General features: G+C 41.9%; 1 protein-coding gene across 3 annotated transcripts in view; it reads left to right on the plus strand.

Annotated features, from left to right (window-relative positions):
• Positions 1 to 19,007, plus strand: part of LOC148872360 (putative NAD kinase 3) — a 106,015-nt gene that overhangs the window by 37,577 nt on the left and 49,431 nt on the right. For all 3 annotated transcript variants that reach the window (XM_088971718.1, XM_088971720.1, XM_088971719.1), the window contains exon 7: positions 12,267 to 12,367. In XM_088971718.1, coding sequence (XP_088827844.1) covers positions 12,267 to 12,367 — 101 coding nt within the window. The remainder of the gene's footprint in view (positions 1 to 12,266; positions 12,368 to 19,007) is intronic.

A 19,007-nucleotide genomic window follows, 5' to 3' on the forward strand; every position in this document is an offset into this window, starting at 1 on the left:
AGACAAGAGGTCAAGAAACAGTTAGGGAGAGAAATGAAGGCCCTTCGATCAGATCGAGGTGGCGAGTATCTATCTGACGAATTCAGGGACTATTTAAAGGACAATGGGATAGTATCACAATTAGCTCCTCCTGCTACACCACAACTTAACGGTGTTTCGGAGAGGAGGAATAGGACCTTATTGGATATGGTCCGGTCGCTTCTCATACACTCAGAGTTACTCTCATTCTTTTGGGGTTACGCATTAGAGACCACGATTTATGTGCTGAATCGGGTTCCAACCAAATCGGTTCTGAATACTCCATATGAACTTTGGACCGGAAAGAAACCAAGTGTCAGACACTTAAAGATTTGGGGTTGTCCAGCACACGTTAAAAGAACGAGTGCAGACAAGTTGGAATCCAAGACCAGCCGTTGCCTATTTGTAGGCTACCCAAAAGGCTCTGTAGGTTACCTATTCTATGACCCAAGTGAGCAGAAAGTGTTCTGTAAAATAATGCGCAATTCTTGGAAACCGACTATATCCTGGACACCCATCGTCAGGAAGTTGTTCTTGATGAGGAGACCTCAGGAGTAGTGAGAGATGTCCCACAAGTTCCAAGTAGTGACCAACCTAGAAGATCCACTCGGGTATCCAGGCCACCAGTCCGTTATGGTTATGACCAGGATAGTTACCTGGTGGAAACCTTGACTAGTGAGGAGGATCCCGTGACTTACACGGAAGTTATGTTGGACATAGATTCCCAGAAGTGCGTGGAGGCCATGAGAGCAGAGATGGACTCAATGGAGGCCAATGGAGTCTGGACTCTAGTAGATCTGCCCTCCGGGGTAAAAGCAATCGGTTGCAAATGGATTTCCAAGAGGAAGAAGGGCCCCGATGGTAAAGTTGCGACCTTCAAGGCTCGTCTGGTGGCGAAAGGGTACACTCAGAAAGAGGGCATTGATTATGATGAAACTTTTTCACCTGCTTAAATCCATTAGGATCCTGCTAGCTGTAGCAACATACCATGATTATGAGATTTGGCAAATGGATGTCAAAACTGCAATCCTGAATGGAGATCTTACTGAAGATATCTATATGCAGCAGCCGCAAGGCTTCATTGCTGCAGGTCAGGAAAATATGGTATGTAAACTTAATAGATCCATTTATGGACTTAAGCAAGCTTCTAGAAGTTGGAACATCCGTTTTGACTCTGTCGTCAAATCGTTTGACTTCGAGCAGAATCCGGATGAACCCTGTGTCTACAGAAGTACAGTGGAGATAAGGTTACCTTCTTGGTTCTGTATGTAGATGACATTCTACTCATTGGGAATGATGTAAGTATGTTAATTACGGTGAAAGTATGGTTATCACAACAATTCTCCATGAAAGCTCTTGGAAAAGCCTCCTCTATACTGGGTCTTTGACTCTATAGAGATAGATCGAAGCGGATAATAGGATTATCCCAATCTGCTTATATTGACAAAATAGTCAAGAGATACAGCATGGAAAACTCAAAGAAAGGAAATGTTCCTTTCAGGCATGGAGTCACTCTCTCCAAGAAGATGTCTCCCAAGACCTCTGAGGAGATTGATGTCATGAAAGACGTTCCCTATGCCTCTGCCGTGGGGAGCATCATGTATGCCATGCTGTGCACTCGTCCTGACATAGCTCAGGCAGTGAGTGTAGTAAGCAGATTTCAGGCCAACCCAGGGTAGGAGCATTGGACTGCTGTGAAAAACATACTTAAGTACCATCGAAGGACAAAAAAGTTTTGTCTAGTATTCGATAGTAGCTTACTACAGATCCAAGGGTATACAGATGCCGATTTCCAGTCAGACCCAGATGATAGAAAGTCTACATCTGGATATGTTTTCACGATAGGATCGTGTGTTGTTTCCTGAATGTCAGCAAATAGGGGTCCTAAGTTGCAAATTAATAGTCCACAACCCAAGCCGAGCGCATTGCCGTAAGTGAGGCTGCCTTATGAATGAAGGTGTTCATTCATGAATTTGGAATTCAGCACATCACCCATTCCATTGTTGTATGACAACAGTGGATCTACGGGAGGATGATAGTAAGAGGTAGCATCAGCGGAGAATGTGGTAGACCCATTGACTAAGCCACTGACACAGAAAGTGTTTATGAAACACGTGGAAAGCATGGGACTCCGGGTAGTACCTGATTGGACCTAAGTGCAAGTTGGAGCTGTTAGACAGTTTTGTATGCCCTTAGTTTCAATCAAAATTGATGTATTTTATGAGTTTATTTTAAATGAATAAAAGTGCATATTTGATTCATGTTCCCTTGGTATGTTTCTGTGTAATACCCTTAAACTGGACACTTATTGAGAATCATGTTAGTTTAGAAAGTTCACAGCCAGTGGGTCGGTCTGGGGAGACCTATCTTGACAAGGCTGACACTGTGGTGCCATCAAGTCAGTTGAGGTGGCTTGTCTCAGCTACCGGGGTGAGACCCCAGGCACATACAGTGTGGGATAAATTGAATCTTTGAACTGGACCAGATTTCCAGTATTGCCCTGGACCTTGGAGATTGATGGGCAAAACTGAAAAGTTACACTCGACCCCTAAACTCGATTATGATACTGCACTAGTTGTCGGATCGGGGTGTCGTTGATGTACCAATCAGTGAGATCCTTAGCGGGGGTCAAAACCTGGGTATGTTGGGACAATCTGAGAATTCATCCGAGTGGGTGATCATAGTGACAGGATCAACCCCTTTGTCGGACAAAGGTAATGATCGGGGATGCGCTCTCACTGTTGGAAACCAAGACTGACGGTAGCCGATTTCAACCGTTGAGATTTGTTTTGCAAAGTATATTTTATATGAGATATAAAAATATATATATTATGGTTTTTAAAATGTTTGCAAATGGTTTCAATTCCCGGGATCCATATAAGTGGAGAGTGCAACACTGTTCCTTGCAACCGAGGGAGAGGTCATCTCTTGTCGGGCAGTGTATGATCATTATGGGCTGAGAGGTTAAGTGTAAGACCATTGAGGATAATACCTGATGGGCTAATCTTGCATCTGCCCACAGTCCCTGGGTGTTACAAGGTGGCTTGGCCTAGGGACTACTTAGGGTAAGTGTTGGGCCCATAGAGCCCATTTGATGGGTTTCAGGGGGTGCACTGTCTTTAACAGTGTATTCGACCAGGCCTTGTAACAAAGACTGGGCCGAACCAATGTGGCTGATGTGTAGATCAATGCTTGGGTCCCACGCCATAAAAGGAAGCCCAACTGGGCAGCAGTTAGGAAGGTTGAGTGAGTACATAAGCTTTATGGGCCTAAATCCCACTTTGAACTGGGCTATTTATTTAGTTAATTAAAGGGGCGAATTCTGAGATGGATTAGCAGATAGGATAGGGTCTTAATCCTATCCACTCAGAGAGTCCAGATCTGAATGTGATTCAGATCTAGAAACCTCCTAATGGGATTAGGATAAAGCTAATCTAATCTGCAGATAAGATAAGGGTTTATCCTTATCACTAGAAGAGAAGGCTGATCCAAATATGATTTGGATAAGCACCTCCTAATGGGATTAGGAGCTGATTTTTTAAGTTAACAAAAAGACGGAGGGGGCGGCAGCTTTGAGAGAGATCAACAAGAAACACATCAGATCCTCTTTAGTATTGAAATCAAGAAGAGAGAATTCTGCAGCCTGCGAATACTCTCTTGCCGCCTCCCTGCTCTTGTCGCCCTGTTTGCCAGTTCGATCTCCAGCTGTGGGAGAAGTCAAGATTGGATCTTGACATCAGTTCTTTGAGAAAGGATTGAAAAGGAAGCTGTGCTCACGTTCCATTTTACTGTTTTTTGCGAAGGACAGAGTTATTGGGGTAGAACACTGCTGATTCTGCTCCATCCTGCACTGCGCCATCTTCAGTGGGAGCAGTCTTTGGATCCTTCCTTGGGCGCGAACACCTTCGTTGGGAGATATTGCTTCTCCGTACCAGGTATTATTCTCTCCCATTCCTTTTGGTTCAGATCTGGTTCAGTTTAAGGTTCAAAATTTATCTTTGAAAATATGATTTTATAAATAGGGAATGTGATTCACAGTTGAAGGGAGAGAAAAATTTTTGAAATTCGCCCCTTATTCCGCAATATTTGGGCGTACATGTGATGGATCTCTCATCCTTTCAAAGGCATGACAAGCAGATTGAGGAGAGCAGTGCCTTCAAATTCCTAATAGGCTTAGACCCTATTTATGAAGGTGTAAGGTCACAGATTCTAGGGAGAGATGAATTACCTGAGCTTCATCATGTTTACTACCTGGTGAGGAATGAAGGAGTAAGGAGAAAGGAGATGTAGGTTGACTCCCAGACACAAGCAACAGAACTATCTGGAGAACATTCAGCCTTAGTCTCCACTAAGGGAAGCTGATTTTCAAACAAGAAGTCCCTCAGGTGTACCCATTGTGGTGGTAAGAAACACACGAAGGAGAAATGTTGGGTCTTGTACCCTCATCTGAAGCCAGCTGCTCTGAGAAAGGAAAAAAGGCAACATAAGGGCCACACAACAAGTGGGAATCTTGCCACCAACAGCAGTAGTGACATCTCACAGAGTACTTAGCTAGTGTCCTCTTTCACCACAAAGTAGGTTGCTGATTCCTCTGGACCACGTACCTTGGGCTTTACAGCTAGTGAGGTAGAGGTTCTCAGCCGGGCATTAGCCCGTCTGAAGAACAATCCTTTAGCTTCCACCTCTCTTGCCAAATCAGGTACAACCTCTGCATTTAGTGCAACTAGTTCCATTAATTCTAGCTCTTGGGTGATTGACTCAGGAGCCACTGACCATATGACACATATGTCCTCATTATTCTCCTCATATCATTTATTGTTTGGCCAGGATATTATGAGAGTAGTTGATGGGTCCCTCCCTCTCCACCATCTCGGGAAAGGGAGTGGTTGACCTAAGCAAGGATCTCTCTCTTAAATCAGTCTTACATGTTCCTAGTCTTACATCAAATTTGTTGTCTGTTTCAAAGCTTACAAGAAATTTGAACTGCAGTATAACTTTTCGTCCCTCTCATTGTGTTTTACAGGACAGATTGACGAGGAGAACGATTGGGAGTGGTCATGAGTATGAGGGCCTCTACTATTTTGATGCAGATGTCAGTTCAGCACTGCAAGCTTCTGCTACTACTAGTCCAGAAAGTGTGGAGTCAAGAGTTAGGCTGCACTTGTGGCATGCTAGGCTAGGTCATTTTTCTTTTTCTTCTTTAGCAATGTTGTTTCCCGATTTATGTAAGGGCATTCCGAGTCAAAGGTTAGTTTGTGATGTGTGTCAAATGTCAAAACAATGCAGATCAATGTATCCAATTTCTAGTAATGAAATTCAAGCCCCTTTTGATTTGGTCCATTTTGATGTTTGGGGTCCTTCACCCATTGTCTCCATTGATAGATTCCGTTATTTTATCAGTTTTATTGACCATTATTCTCGGTGCACTTGGATTTATCTATTAAAAGGACATGAAGAAGTTCCACGGATAACTATGATGTTTTGCAAGATGGCTGAAACACAATTTGATAAGAAGATTAAACAATTCCGTTCAGACAATGTAGCTGAATATTTTGAAAGATCCCTGAACTCATTCATGGAACACGAAGGCATGTTACATCAATCATCATGTGCTTACACCCCTCAGCAAAATGGGGTTGCTGAGCGCAAGAACAAGCACCTAATGGAGACAGCTCGAGCTCTACTTTTCCAGCACAATGTGCCCAAGCAATATTGGTCTCAAGCTGTTCTCACTGCATCATACCTGATAAATCAGATGCCATCTAAGGTACTGGGTATGAAGACCCCTTTCTCTGTGTTGTGTCCCACTCTTCCAGAATTTCCTCTTTCCCCATGGGTTTTTGGATGTACATGCTTCATACATGTGAAGGATCCAAAGAAAACCAAGCTGGATCCTAAGGCTACAAAGGGAATTTTTTTTTGGTTACTCTCCTATGCAAAAGGGGTATAAGTGTTATGATCCTGTCTCCAAGAAAAAATGTCACCAGAGATGTAGTCTTTTTTGAGTCTCAACCCTATTTCCAATCTTCTCAGAATCCTCTTCAGGGGGAGACTAGTGGGATGGAAGAGGATTCTCATTCTCCCTCCTTTTTTGTTCATCTTTCATCACCTTCCACTACTCCTAGCTGTACCATTCCGGGTCGACCTAGTGAGACTCCCGCTGTGCCAGTTACATCTCCAGCTTCAGTTGATGCTCCTGATGATCCCAGCAGGCAAGAGAAAGAGATACTTACATACAGTAGAAGGAAGAAGGGCCCTCAACCTCATGATTACAACCAGTTGGACTCAGATCAATCTGTCTCTGCAATCCTTGTTAATTTTGACTCTCTCAATTCAGATTTGGATCTTCCCATTGCTCTCCGTAAGCCTGTTCGTTCTTGCAGCACTCGGCATTCCATAACTGATTATGTCTCTTACTCACATTTATCACCTGCCTATCATTCCTTTGTGTCTGCTCTTTCCTCTGTATGTATCCCTTTTAGATATTCAGAGGCGGTATCTGATCCAAGATGGAAAGAAGCCATGAATGAAGAGATGAAAGCCCTAATGAATGCAAGAACGTGGGAATTGGTGGACCTACCAGAAGGGAAATGCATTGTTGGGTGCAAGTGGGTATTCACAGTAAAGCACAGGGAAGATGGGTCAATTGAAAGATACAAGGCCAGATTTGTGGCAAAGGGATTTACACAAAAGGAAGGAATTGACTACAAGTAAACCTTTGCCCCGGTAGCAAAGCTCAACACAATCAGGGTTCTACTGTCATTAGCTGCAAAATTCTCTTGGGAACTTCATCAGCTGGATGTGAAGAATGCTTTCCTTAATGGTGATCTACATGAAGAAGTATTCATGGAACCCCCACCTGGATATAATGTTGGAAAGGTGTGTAAATTAAGGAAAGTTTTGTATGGCTTGAAGGAATCTCCCCGTGCATGGTTTGAGAGACTTTGTACGGCCATGAAGAAAGTGGGGTACACTCAGAGCAGTGCGGATCATACATTGTTTACAAGGAGACAGGATGAAAAACTTATAGCTCTCGTTGTTTATGTGGATGATATGGTGATTACAGGAAATGATGTGAAAGAGATGAAGAGGCTAAAGGAGTTCTTAGCTTCAGAATTTGAGATCAAGGACCTGGGAAATCTGAGATATTTTCTCGGGATTGAAGTTACTAGATCAAGAGAGGGGATCTACATATGTCAACGAAAATATGTGCTAGATCTCCTAGAAGAAACTGACATGGTGGGGTGTAGGCCAGCAGACACACCAATAGAACCGAACCATGGATTACAAGAATCAATGGGTGATGAATACTGTGATAAGGAAAGGTACCAAAAATTGGTAGGAAAACTGATATACCTATCCCTCACTCGGCCAGACATTGCCTATGCAGTGCATGTTGTCAGTCAATTCATGCACTCACCAAGAATCAATGTAGGCTTCAATTTCAAGTCTGTTGTTCTTCCTGAATAGAATTCTAAGATACTTGAAAACTTGCCCAGGGAAAGGAATTCTATTCAGGAAGAACAACAGACTTGAAATTGAAGCCTACATTGATGCTGATTGGGCTGGGTCTGTTGGAGATAGAAAGTCAACCTCAGGTTACTGTACATTCTTGGGAGGAAACCTAGTCACATGGCGCAGTAAGAAGCAGAATGTTGTGGCTAGATCAAGTGCAGAAGCAGAATACCGAGCTATGGCACACGGGGTTGCTGAACTCTTATGGCTCAAAACTCTCCTTAATGAGCTTGGTATCAAGACTGAAGGTCCTCTCAAGTTGTATTGTGACAATAAAGCTGCTATCCACATTGCCAATAATCCAGTACAACATGACAAGACAAAACATATTGAAATTGATCGACACTTTGTAAGAGAGAGAATTGTTTCAGGGGAACTCTGTGTGCCTTATACTCCATCAGAAATGCAGATTGCAGATGTACTAACAAAAGGGCTAGCAACTACAAAGTTCAAGGACATACTTGGCAAGCTAAACATGATTGATATCCATGTTTAGCTTGAGGGGGAGTGTTAGAATGATAAGTTAGAAGGCTTGAGTGTGTTCGGCTTATAAGAATTCCTATTAGCCCATTCTTATGTTAAAGTTATCTTGTAACTGGGCCTTTGCTAATGGGCCTAATCTTGTTTATATCTTAAGTCTTCTGGGTGTCCCATCACTAATCAGGGGTATCCAGTAATTTCTTGTACTTTGTACTTCACTTACATATAAACAAAGGCATGGTCGACTGCAATCATAGTTCGACATTTCTAGCATCTTTTCTTCCTCTTCTCTTTTCTGCTACTTCGACTATAGTGGTTCAGCTTTCAGTTCACATAGTAGGTCCCTCTTGTCTTCCTCCTTAATATCTCTCTCCTTATCATCCTAAACTTAGGTTTAATTGTTGCCAAGGCTGATTCAAAAGGCTGATGCTGCAACATAACCTTTCTCCTATTCTCTTCACTGTGCACCAAGGAATAGGCTTGTGATAAGGTCACACAGTCTCTCATTAGAAGTTGTTGTCTCACAATGTCATACTCAGAATTCAGACCGGCTAGGAACTCAAACACCATATCAGTTTCAACTTGCTTTCTGTAAGTCTGTGCATCCTTCTGGTTACCCAGAAAAATTCAGCCTCCACCTTCAAACCAAGGTCGGAACCCTAAAACTGAGATTTCTTCCCTTCTTCTGATTCTTACTGATCGTTGAACTCTCCAAGGTTCTACAAGCCTTCAGGCATCAATTGCACACTACCTGCTGTTAGACAGTTTTGTATGCCCTTAGCTTCAATCAAAATTGATGTACTTTATGAGTTTATTGTAAATGAATAAAAGTACATATTTGATTCATGTTCCCTTGGTATGTTTCTGTGTATTACCCTTAAACTGGACACTTATTGAGACTCGTGTAAGTTTAGAATGTTCACAGCCAGTGGGTCGGTCTGGGGAGACCTATCCTGACAAGGCTGACACAGTGGTGCCATCAAGTCGGTTGAGGTGGCTTGTCTCAGCTACCGGGGTGAGACCCCAGGCACATACAGTGTGGGATTAATTGAATCTTTGAACTGGACCAGATTTCCAGTATTGCCCTGGACCTTGGAGATTGATGGGCAAAACTGGAAAGTTACACCCGATCCCTAGACTCGATTATGATACTGCACTAGGTGTCGGATCGGGGTGTCTTTGATGTACCAATCAGTGAGATCCTTAGCGGGGGTCAAAACCTGGGTATGTTGGGACAATCCGAGAATTCATCTGAGTGGGTGATCATAGTGACAGGATCAGCACCTTTGTCGGACAAAGGTAATGATCGGGGATGCGCTCTCACTGTTGGAAACCAAGACTGCCGGCAGCTGATTTCAACCGTTGAAATTTGTTTTTGCGAAGTATATTTTATATGAGATATAAAAGTATATACATTATGGTTTCTAAAATGTTTGCAAAAGGTTTTAATTCCCGGGATCCATATAAGTGGAGAGTGCAACACTGTTCCTTGCAGCCGAGGGAGAGGTCCTCTCTTGTCGGGCAGTGTATGATCATTATGGGCTGAGAGGTTAAGTGTAAGACCATTGAGGATAATACCTGATGGGCTAATCTTGCATCTGCCCACAGTCCCTGGGTGTTACAAGGTGGCTTGGCCCAGGGACCACTTAGGGTAAGTGTTGGGCCCATAGAGCCCATTTGATGGGTTTCAGGGGGTGCACCGTCTTTAACAGTGTATTCGGCCAGGCCTTGTAACAAAGGCTGGGCCGAACCCATGTGGCTGATGTGTAGATCAATGCTTGGGTCCCACGCTATACAAGGAAGCCCAACTGGGCAGCAGTTAGGAAGGTTAAGTGAGCACATAAGCTTAATGGGCCTAAAGCCCATTTCGAACTGGACTATTAATTTAGTTAATTAAAGGGGCGAATTCTGAGATGGATTAGCAGTTAGGATAGGGTCTTAATCCTATCCACTCTGAGAGTCCAGATCTGAATGTGATTCAGATCTAGAAACTTCCTAATAAGATTAGGATAAAGCTAATCTAATCTACAGATAAGATAAGGGTTTATCCTTATCACTAGAAGAGAAGGCTGATCCAAATATGATTTGGATAAGCACCTCCTAATGGGATTAGGAGCTGATCTTTTCAAGTTAACAAAAGGAAGGAGGGGGCGGCAGCCTTGAGAGAGACCAAGAAACACATCAGATCCTCTTTAGTGCTGAAATCAAGAAGAGAGAATTCTGCAGCCTGCGAATACTCTCTTGCCGCCTCCCTGCTCTTGCCGCCCTATTTGCCAGTTCGATCTCCAGCTGTGGGGGATGTCAAGATTGGATCTTGACATCAATTTTTTGAGAAAGGATTGAAAAGGGAGCTGTGCTCACGTTCCATCCTGCCGTTTCTTGCGAAGGACAGAGTTCTTGGGGAAGAACACTGCTGATTCTGCTCCATCCTGCACTGCGCCATCTTCAGTGGGAGCAGTCTTTGGATCCTTCCTTGGGCATGAACACCTTCGTTGGGAGATATTGCTTCTCCGTATCAGGTATCATTCTCTCCCATTCCTTTTGGTTCAGATCTGGTTCAGTTTAAGGTTCAAGATTTATCCTTGAAAATATGATTTTATAAATAGGGAATGTGATTCACAGTTGAAGGGAGAGAAAAATTTTTGAAATTCGCCCCTTATTCCGCAATCTTTGGGCGTCCATGTGATGGATCTCTCAACCCTTCACCAGCAACCTCCAAGAACTGACCGATGAACATATCTCTGCTGAAACTTCCAACCCTAGGAAGTTCTCATGTAGTCGGCCTTATTAGACTAGCATAAGAATTCCTAGGTTGGCTCTGATACCAAGTAGTTGGATAGGATTGCGATCAGTCCTAGGTTCAATATGAAATAAACAAAATAAAAAGATTGAGAAGAGAGAGAGGGAGATGAAGAGAAGAGGAGAAGGATACGAAGAGGATAATTCAGAAGTGTTGACTGAGATTGTCACCCCACTCTACAATTTATATTAATATTTAAATAAAGATGAAAGGATTGAATTACCCTTACTGCTTACATGGCAAATAAATAAAAATAAAAGGACTAATAAAACAAACTGAAATAACTGTTAACTGCTGAACTGAATAAACAAAAACCAACGAACAGTGGGGACCACACTAATGTTTTCTACACTAACAATGGGAAGGAGAAGAATGGGAAGAAGAAGAAGAGAGAGAGAGAGCGGGGAGTTGCAGTCACTTTGACTTGTTTCATTAGGGGATCGAAGATGATGAAGAGAAAAGGAGAGGAATGAAAGAAGAGGACCTATTGATACCCATGGAATAGGACGTTGCTATCACTCTAGGGAATATGTCGTTTCTAGTAAAATTTTTTGTTTGTACCCATGGAAATATTAGGAAATATATGGACAAACCATGCTTCCTTATCCTCATCCTTTCTCCCAATCCACTCCTCTTGAAGGTCATGTTAAACTTGATGGGCGTAGCTGTGGAAATCTAGGGCAAGGTATCTTGGGTGTTTTTAGATGTCATGATGGCACATCATTGAATCCTTACACTCGGGACCTATTGGCGTTAGAAATTCATTAAAAGCAGAATTATTTGCAGTCATCCAAGATTTAATAATAGAGAGGGATCAACATCTTAACCAGCTGGTGGTAGGGGGTTCAAGGATTATTGTTGGATGGATTAAGAATAGAAATGAGGGACCTTGGCAGTATGGGATAGCACAACAGTTGGAGCATGTAACCATTTCTATACATAATTTTCTTTTTAAAGACTTCAATAAAACTAGCAATTCCTATTAAAAATAACAAACAACTAGGGCTTGGGGAAAACCCAAAGGTTGAGAACAAAGAATGATAAGAATACAACTGTGACATATATGTTGGTAAATAAGAACTCCAGTACATGACATTTTGTCTTAACATTCTTTTGGAAAGGTTATTGGCAATGGAATTGACAAGTCTCTTCACACAAAAGAACAAGGGGTTTTATCCTAGAGACTGAAGATTAGGTCCTCTCTGGTGAAGTGACTTGGCTGCAAGGGATTCCTGGAAGAGTATATAATAATTGATGGGGTCTTATTATGATGTTATGTCAGCTATTATTTTCTTTTAGAGGTCAAATTGGTTAGGGCTTATTTGGTCAGGCTGAATTGGATTTAGGCATGAATCTATGTCTAACATGTTTTTATGTACTTGGGATCTCTGTCTGTGGTTGTTGCTTGCATCATATCTTACTGTCCGCATCATGTTTCTCTTTATCTTTACAGATGGCTGAAAAATCAGAACATAGATGTTTTTGTGGAACCACGAGTGAGAACTGAACTTCTGACAGATTCCTCCTACAATTTTTTACAGACTTGGGAAGATGGTGAGAATTGAGAAATATTATTCACACTTTAAGATTTATCCCATTAACATAATTCAGGTTTCCAACTTTGTGCTGAGTTGCATTTTATATCTTAAAAGTTATGATTTGTCACTTCTGATTCTTTGTACTGTATGGCTTTCAAAACCAGCTATTGTTGAACTTACATTGTCTCACTATATATGTACTTAACTTCAAGAAGGGGGACATTACTGGTTCTAGTGACATGTATAAGTTGCCAAGGGACTGGAACGAGGATAATATGAGATTTTGAGATTAGCCCTAAGTATCTTCCCCTCCTGTTAGAGGTCCAAATTGTTCAAATGATCATCTTGTCTGGTTTCTAAAACATTGTTTCAGAAGATGAAATCAGTTTATCACTGATGCTAAAACTTAAATTAAGATTGTTGAGTCCTTAAATGGATGAATTAGTAAGTTAAGATGGAATCTGTTGTATTTCTAGTAGTTTGTTCCTCAAGGGGACTATTGTAATTTTATCTTTTATTTATTGCCACCTTAATGTAAATAAACACTAGGTGCTGCCAGCCTAGGTTTTAGAGCCTCTAAACTTCTCTCTTCTCTTCTTCCTCCTTTCCTCTTCTCTCTCTCTTTTTTTTTTAATCTTTTTCTACTGGACAATATGGCGTCGAATCATATTTCTAGGCGGTAGAAGACATCAGATCAAGTTTTTCTTCCATCTTACCTTTTTTGGTGGAGAATAAGAGTTTTTTCTGATCAGCCTGATCTGATCAATCAGTTTTTGTTTTTTTATTCTTCTTCCTTCTTGGTCGTTGAACCAAGATAAGTATTCTTTGGGTGGCTGAATGCTGTAAAGAGCTTTCTTTTGGCTTTTCTGTAGGTGTAAGTTCTGTCTCATATGTTACGTTGGATTATGTGATCCTTTTTCGATCCAAGTATGCTGCCGTTCACATCTGTGCTGAGTGTGTGTAGTGAGCACATTGATGGTTACTATTTGTGAACATCCCTATTCACTTCTAGGTCGAAGTAGAGAAGAAGAGAAGAAGGAGAAGAAGTGTTCGGCCAATAGAGGAAAAGTTAACCCTCACTAGTTGACCCACTTGTATTTATGTCAAATAAACTCAGTTACAAGAAATACAATATTGTCCTTTATAAGTGATGGGACACACAACTTAAACTTGAATAAAACAGTCCTTTCACTCTCAAATAGATAAACCTAAAAGACCAAAATGCCCCTGTTCTGTGAACTCTAACACTCCCCCTTAAGCTGGAGAGTATATGTTATATAGTCCCAACTTGTCACAAATATTATCTACTCTGCCCCGAGACAATCCCTTTGTAAAGAGATCTGCCCACTGATTTCCTGAGCTCACATGAGATGTTGTTATCACTCCACTGATCACTTTCTCTCTTACAAAGTGACAGTCAACCTCAATATGCTTTGTTCTCTCATGGAAGACTGGATTAGAAGAGATGTGAACAACTGCTTGATTATCACAGTATAGTCTCATGGGTTTGTCAACTGAGAACCCCATCTCTTGTAGCAAGTTCTTCAGCCATACTAGTTCACATGTGATATGAGCCATAGCCCTGTAGTTAGCTTCTGCACTACTCCTTGCCACCTTTGTTTGTTTCTTACTCTTCCAAGTTACAAGATTGCCACCAAGGAAGGTACAATACCCTATAGTTGATCTCCTGTCTGATACAGAACTATCCCAATCAGCATCTGTATACCTTACTATCTCAAGAGTCCCTCCACTTCTGTATAGCAAACCACGACCTGGAGCACCCTTCAGATACCTAACAATCCTTAGAATTGCTTCCCAATGAGGAATCTGAGGATGTTGTATAAACTGACTCACCATATTTACAACAAATGATATATCTGGCCGGGTAATAGTCAGATAGTTTAACTTTCCTACCAACCTCCTGTATCTTCTAGGATCATCAAACTCTTCACTCGCATCAACACTCAACTTGACATTCAGTTCCATAGGGGTCTCAGCTGGTTTAGCACCTAACAGTCCTGTTTCTTCAAGTAGGTCAAGAACATATTTTCTTTGACATAAGTTAATTCCATGTCTTGACCTTGCAACTTCTATTCCTAGGAAGTACTTCAGCTTACCCAAATCTTTCATATTGAAGTGATCCTATAGGAATTTCTTCAACCTGTCAATCCCATTACTATCACTCCCAGTTATGACAATATCGTCTACATACACCACTAGCAAGATTTTCCCATCTTTTGAGTCATTGCTGAACACAGAATGGTCTACCTGACACTGTTTCATCCCAAAGTTATTCACTACTTCACTGAACCTGCCAAACCATGTGCGTAGAGATTGTTTCAGTCCATAAATTGCCTTTTTGAGTCTACAAACCTTACCATCCTCCCCCTGAGCAACAAAAACCCTGGTGGTTGCTCCATATACACCTCATCAATGAGATCACCATGCAGGAAGGCATTTTTGTTGTCAAGTTGCAAGAGAGGCCAATCATACATAGCAGCAAATGATATCAACACCCGAACTGAACCAATTTTAGCCACAAGAGAAAATGTCTCCATATACTCCACACCATATAACTGAGAATAACCCTTGGCCACTAACCTGGCCTTCCATTGTTCCACATTGCCATCTGGAAGATACTTCACTATGTAGACCCACTTACACCCAACAACATGCTTACCGGGAGGAAGAGTAGTGTGTTCCCATGTGTGATTATGTTGTAGAGCAGACAATTCCTCTTCCATTGCTTGCCGCCACCCTGGGGAGGTAAGTGCTTCCTGGACAGTTTTGGGAATGAAAACAAATGATAGCTATGATATAAAGTTGCGACGGGAAGCAGAAAGGTGAGCAGCTGAAACATAGTGTGAAATAGGATGAGAAGTACAAGTACGTTTACCTTTCCATAGGGCAATAGGAAGATGAAGGTCCGAGGGAGAAGGTGCAACCACAGGATTTGTCGATGAGGGCTGAATTGGAGGAGGGGCCGGTGCTCTTTTGTGAAGGGGATCCACAACTGGCTTAGGAACCACGGGAAGGGGATCCTCAACAGGGACAAGAAGTGGAACTACGGGGGAAGAAGGAACCACATTGTTCGAGAAAAATGGGACCGATTCAAAGAAGGTGACATCGGAACACACAAATGACTTATGGGAGTTAGGGTTATAGCACTTATACCCTTTTTGAGTCCTAGAGTATCCAAGAAAGATGCACTTAGTAGCTCGCGCATCTAACTTGTCTAAAACAAGCCCCAAATTTTGAACAAAACAAACACATCCAAAGACTCTCGGGGTGAGAGGAAACGAAGACAAAGTGGGAAACAACACTGAGAAGGGGGATTGACTTCCAAGGATGGACATGGGCATATGATTGATGAGAAAACATGATGTGAGGACAACATCACTCCAAAAACACTTTGGGACATTCATATTAAGCATCATAGACCGAGTAGTTTCAAGTAGATGCCAATTTTTCCATTCAACTACACCGTTCTGTTGTGGGGTGTAGGAACAAGAAGTTTGATGAATTATCCCATGGTGCTCTAAGTATTGTTGAAATGGTGTTGAGGTGTACTCTTTTGCATTATTGGAGCGAAGAATTTTAATATGAACACCAGATTGGGTACGTATTTCAGCATAAAATTTTTGAAAAATAGAGAACAATTCACTGCGATCTTTCATAAAATAGATCCGTGTCATCCTTGAAAAGTCATCAACAAAAATTACAAAATACTTATAACCATTGTATGACATTACTTTAATTGGACCCCAAACATCAGAATCAACTAAAGAAAAAGGACTCAAGACACGACTATCAATTCTCGGACTAAAAGAAACTCTATGATGCTTCCCAAGCTAACACGACTCACAATCCAATGATGAGATATGACTTAAGGAAGGAACCGACAACTTCAGAGCCTTGAGAGAAGGATGACTAAGTCTACAGTGCCATTGAAGAGGAGTAAGAGACGATTGAAATGCTACTGGAGGGTCACCACCATCAAGGTAATACAAGACACCTGCCTCATGCCCTCCACCAATCTTCATCACCGTCTTGAGATCCTGAAACACACAAGAAGAGGGATAAAAGGTTATGGAACAATTAAGTGACTTGGTTAATCTACTAGCAGACATAAGGTTAAAAGGGAACTTGGGAACATATAAAACAAATTATAAAGATAAGGAGGAAAGATCAACATCACCAACACCACAAATGGGGGATGTAGAGTCATTAGCAAGAGTAACTGTTTGAGATGTGGAGGACCGAGAAAGTGAAGAAAATACATTTGGAGTTCCAGACATATGATTCGAGGCTACAGAGTCAATGATCCAGTGTGAAGGCTTGGAAGCCAAGCAAGCCATACCTGAATGGGCAAGAGTAGCTGTGTTCTACTGAGAAGATGTCTGAAGGAACTGCTCATATACCGCACGCGGTACACTCACCATCTCCTTCCTAGAAGTACCAGTAGATGTGGAGGGGATCGGATTAGTTTGTTGATTTTCACTAGCTATACCACTGCCCCTAGTCACAGCATGGTTAGCTCAAGTTTTGGGTGCACCATGTAAATCATAGAAAAAATTAACAGTGTGCCCCTCTAATCCACAGTATGTACACTTCTTAGGAGCATTACTTCTTCCTTTACCATGACCTCCCCCTGAGTCCCGACCTCCACTCCGGCCACCAGCATGGTTAAACATGGGACCACCTCGGTTACTTGGAAGTCCACGGCCACCACCTCCACCACCTCTATTTCCACGGCCTCCTCTTCTAGTCACCACCAAACCAGATCTGTCTGAGAGAGAAGAATACTCTGTAGACTTATTAGATGTCGTCCTAAGACGGGCAAACACTTCTTCAAGTGAGGGAAGAGCAGACCCCCCTAGTATTTGTGCTCGGACAGGTTCATATTCAGCCTTCAAACCCGCCAGAAACCTCATCACATCAAGTTGCTCTCGCTGTAATTGCTGAACTTGAACATCCGGTGTCAGAGGATGATATACATTAAGCTCATTTCGGATATTTCTCAGACTTGCATAGTATTCCTCCAAGCTTTGACTGCCTTGCTTCAGATTAAAGTACTCTTTGTACAACTGATACGCCCTAGTTGTATTTTCTTGCCTGGAATACAATTTCTTAGCATGGTCCCAGATTTCTTTAGCTGTATCTAGGAATATAAAGTTCACATTGATTTTAGGTCCCATACTATTCCACAACCAGGTCATAATTTGAGCATCCTCCTGCTCCCAATCACTAAACCCTAGAGAGTCAGAGGAAGGTTTTTCCTCTCTCACATGCTTTACCTTCTTCTTGGCCTTTAAGAACACGTCCATTGACTTGGCCCATGGCACATAGTTCTCACCATTCAGCTTAATAGATGTCATTTGAACATTTAGGTAATCTGGAGAGATCATAACACCAGTTTTGTTGTCACTACCATCTCCGGCTGACATCATTTTCCACCGAATCTCCTCACTTCACAAAGGAAGTATGAACACCACCACAGAAATCAGTGTGAACACCACCACACGACACAAGGTTTTTGCCTTTTAACTATTCCGAATCAAACCACACACTATTCAGCACAGTACAAACACCACCACACCACTACTGTTGTGAACTTCAGCAACTAAAAACCCTACTTTCAACACACATACCCAGGTATAAACAGAAGAAAACAAGACTGATATGCATAGTAATCACTTCATACCACCACAGAAATATATTCTAGACCAAACCACAGCATTCGCAGTCCACTACTTGGGTGAAAAAAAAATGTTCATACCTGTCCACAAACAGCCCTCTTTGTATCACAGAATAGAGGGCATCTAGTACACCACTTCAACGACCACCACCACAGCAACCGGAGGCATACTTACCTCCAAAACCAGAAAACGACCACTCCTTTTTGGCCTCTTGTCGAGCTTCCAATCAGGCTAGAAGAAAATCGATGAAATCTGATATAGCTGGCGGCGAACCCAGGAAGAAGAAAGGGCGATGAGGAAAGAAGAAAAAAAGAAAATTAAACTAGGTTTTATTGCTCTGATACCATGTGAACAACCCTATTCAGTTCTAGGTCGAAGTATAGAAGAAGAAGAGGAAGAAGAAGAAGAGAAGAAGAAGAAGGAGAAGAAGGGTTCGACCAGTAGAGGAAAAGTTAACCTTCACTAGTCGACCCACTTGTATTTTTGTCAAATAAACTCAGTTACAAGAAAGACAATATTGTCCCTTATAAGTGACGGGACACACAACTTAAACTTGAATGAAACAGTCCTTTCACTCTCAAATAGATAAACCTAAAAGACCAAAAGGTGCTGTCAACTCTTGAATTAGATTATTGTCTTGTGGATTTGTTTAGGCCTGTTTTCTCCTATATTTGGGGTGTTATTTCATCAAGGAAACAAATGTGATAATGGCTATGGAGGATTCAACTTCTTCTGGGGTAACTTCTTCTTGGGGAATGCTGAATGGAGGGATGGACAACATGAGTTTTTCTGTTGTAGTCTTAGATCTGGTGTCGCCCAGACCTACCCTTGCTTCCCATATCTCTGTTTTGAGGTTTGGTTCCTTTCTAGTAGGGTTTATGGCTTCATCTTCTTGGAGTCAACCCTGTACTTCCCTTTTTTGGACTGTCAATCTTTTGACAACTTCTTGGAGGCTTT

Source organism: Nelumbo lutea, chromosome 2 (assembly GCF_056320005.1).
Source record: "Nelumbo lutea isolate HS-2025 chromosome 2, American lotus-T2T, whole genome shotgun sequence".
NCBI classification, from domain to species: domain Eukaryota; kingdom Viridiplantae; phylum Streptophyta; class Magnoliopsida; order Proteales; family Nelumbonaceae; genus Nelumbo; species Nelumbo lutea.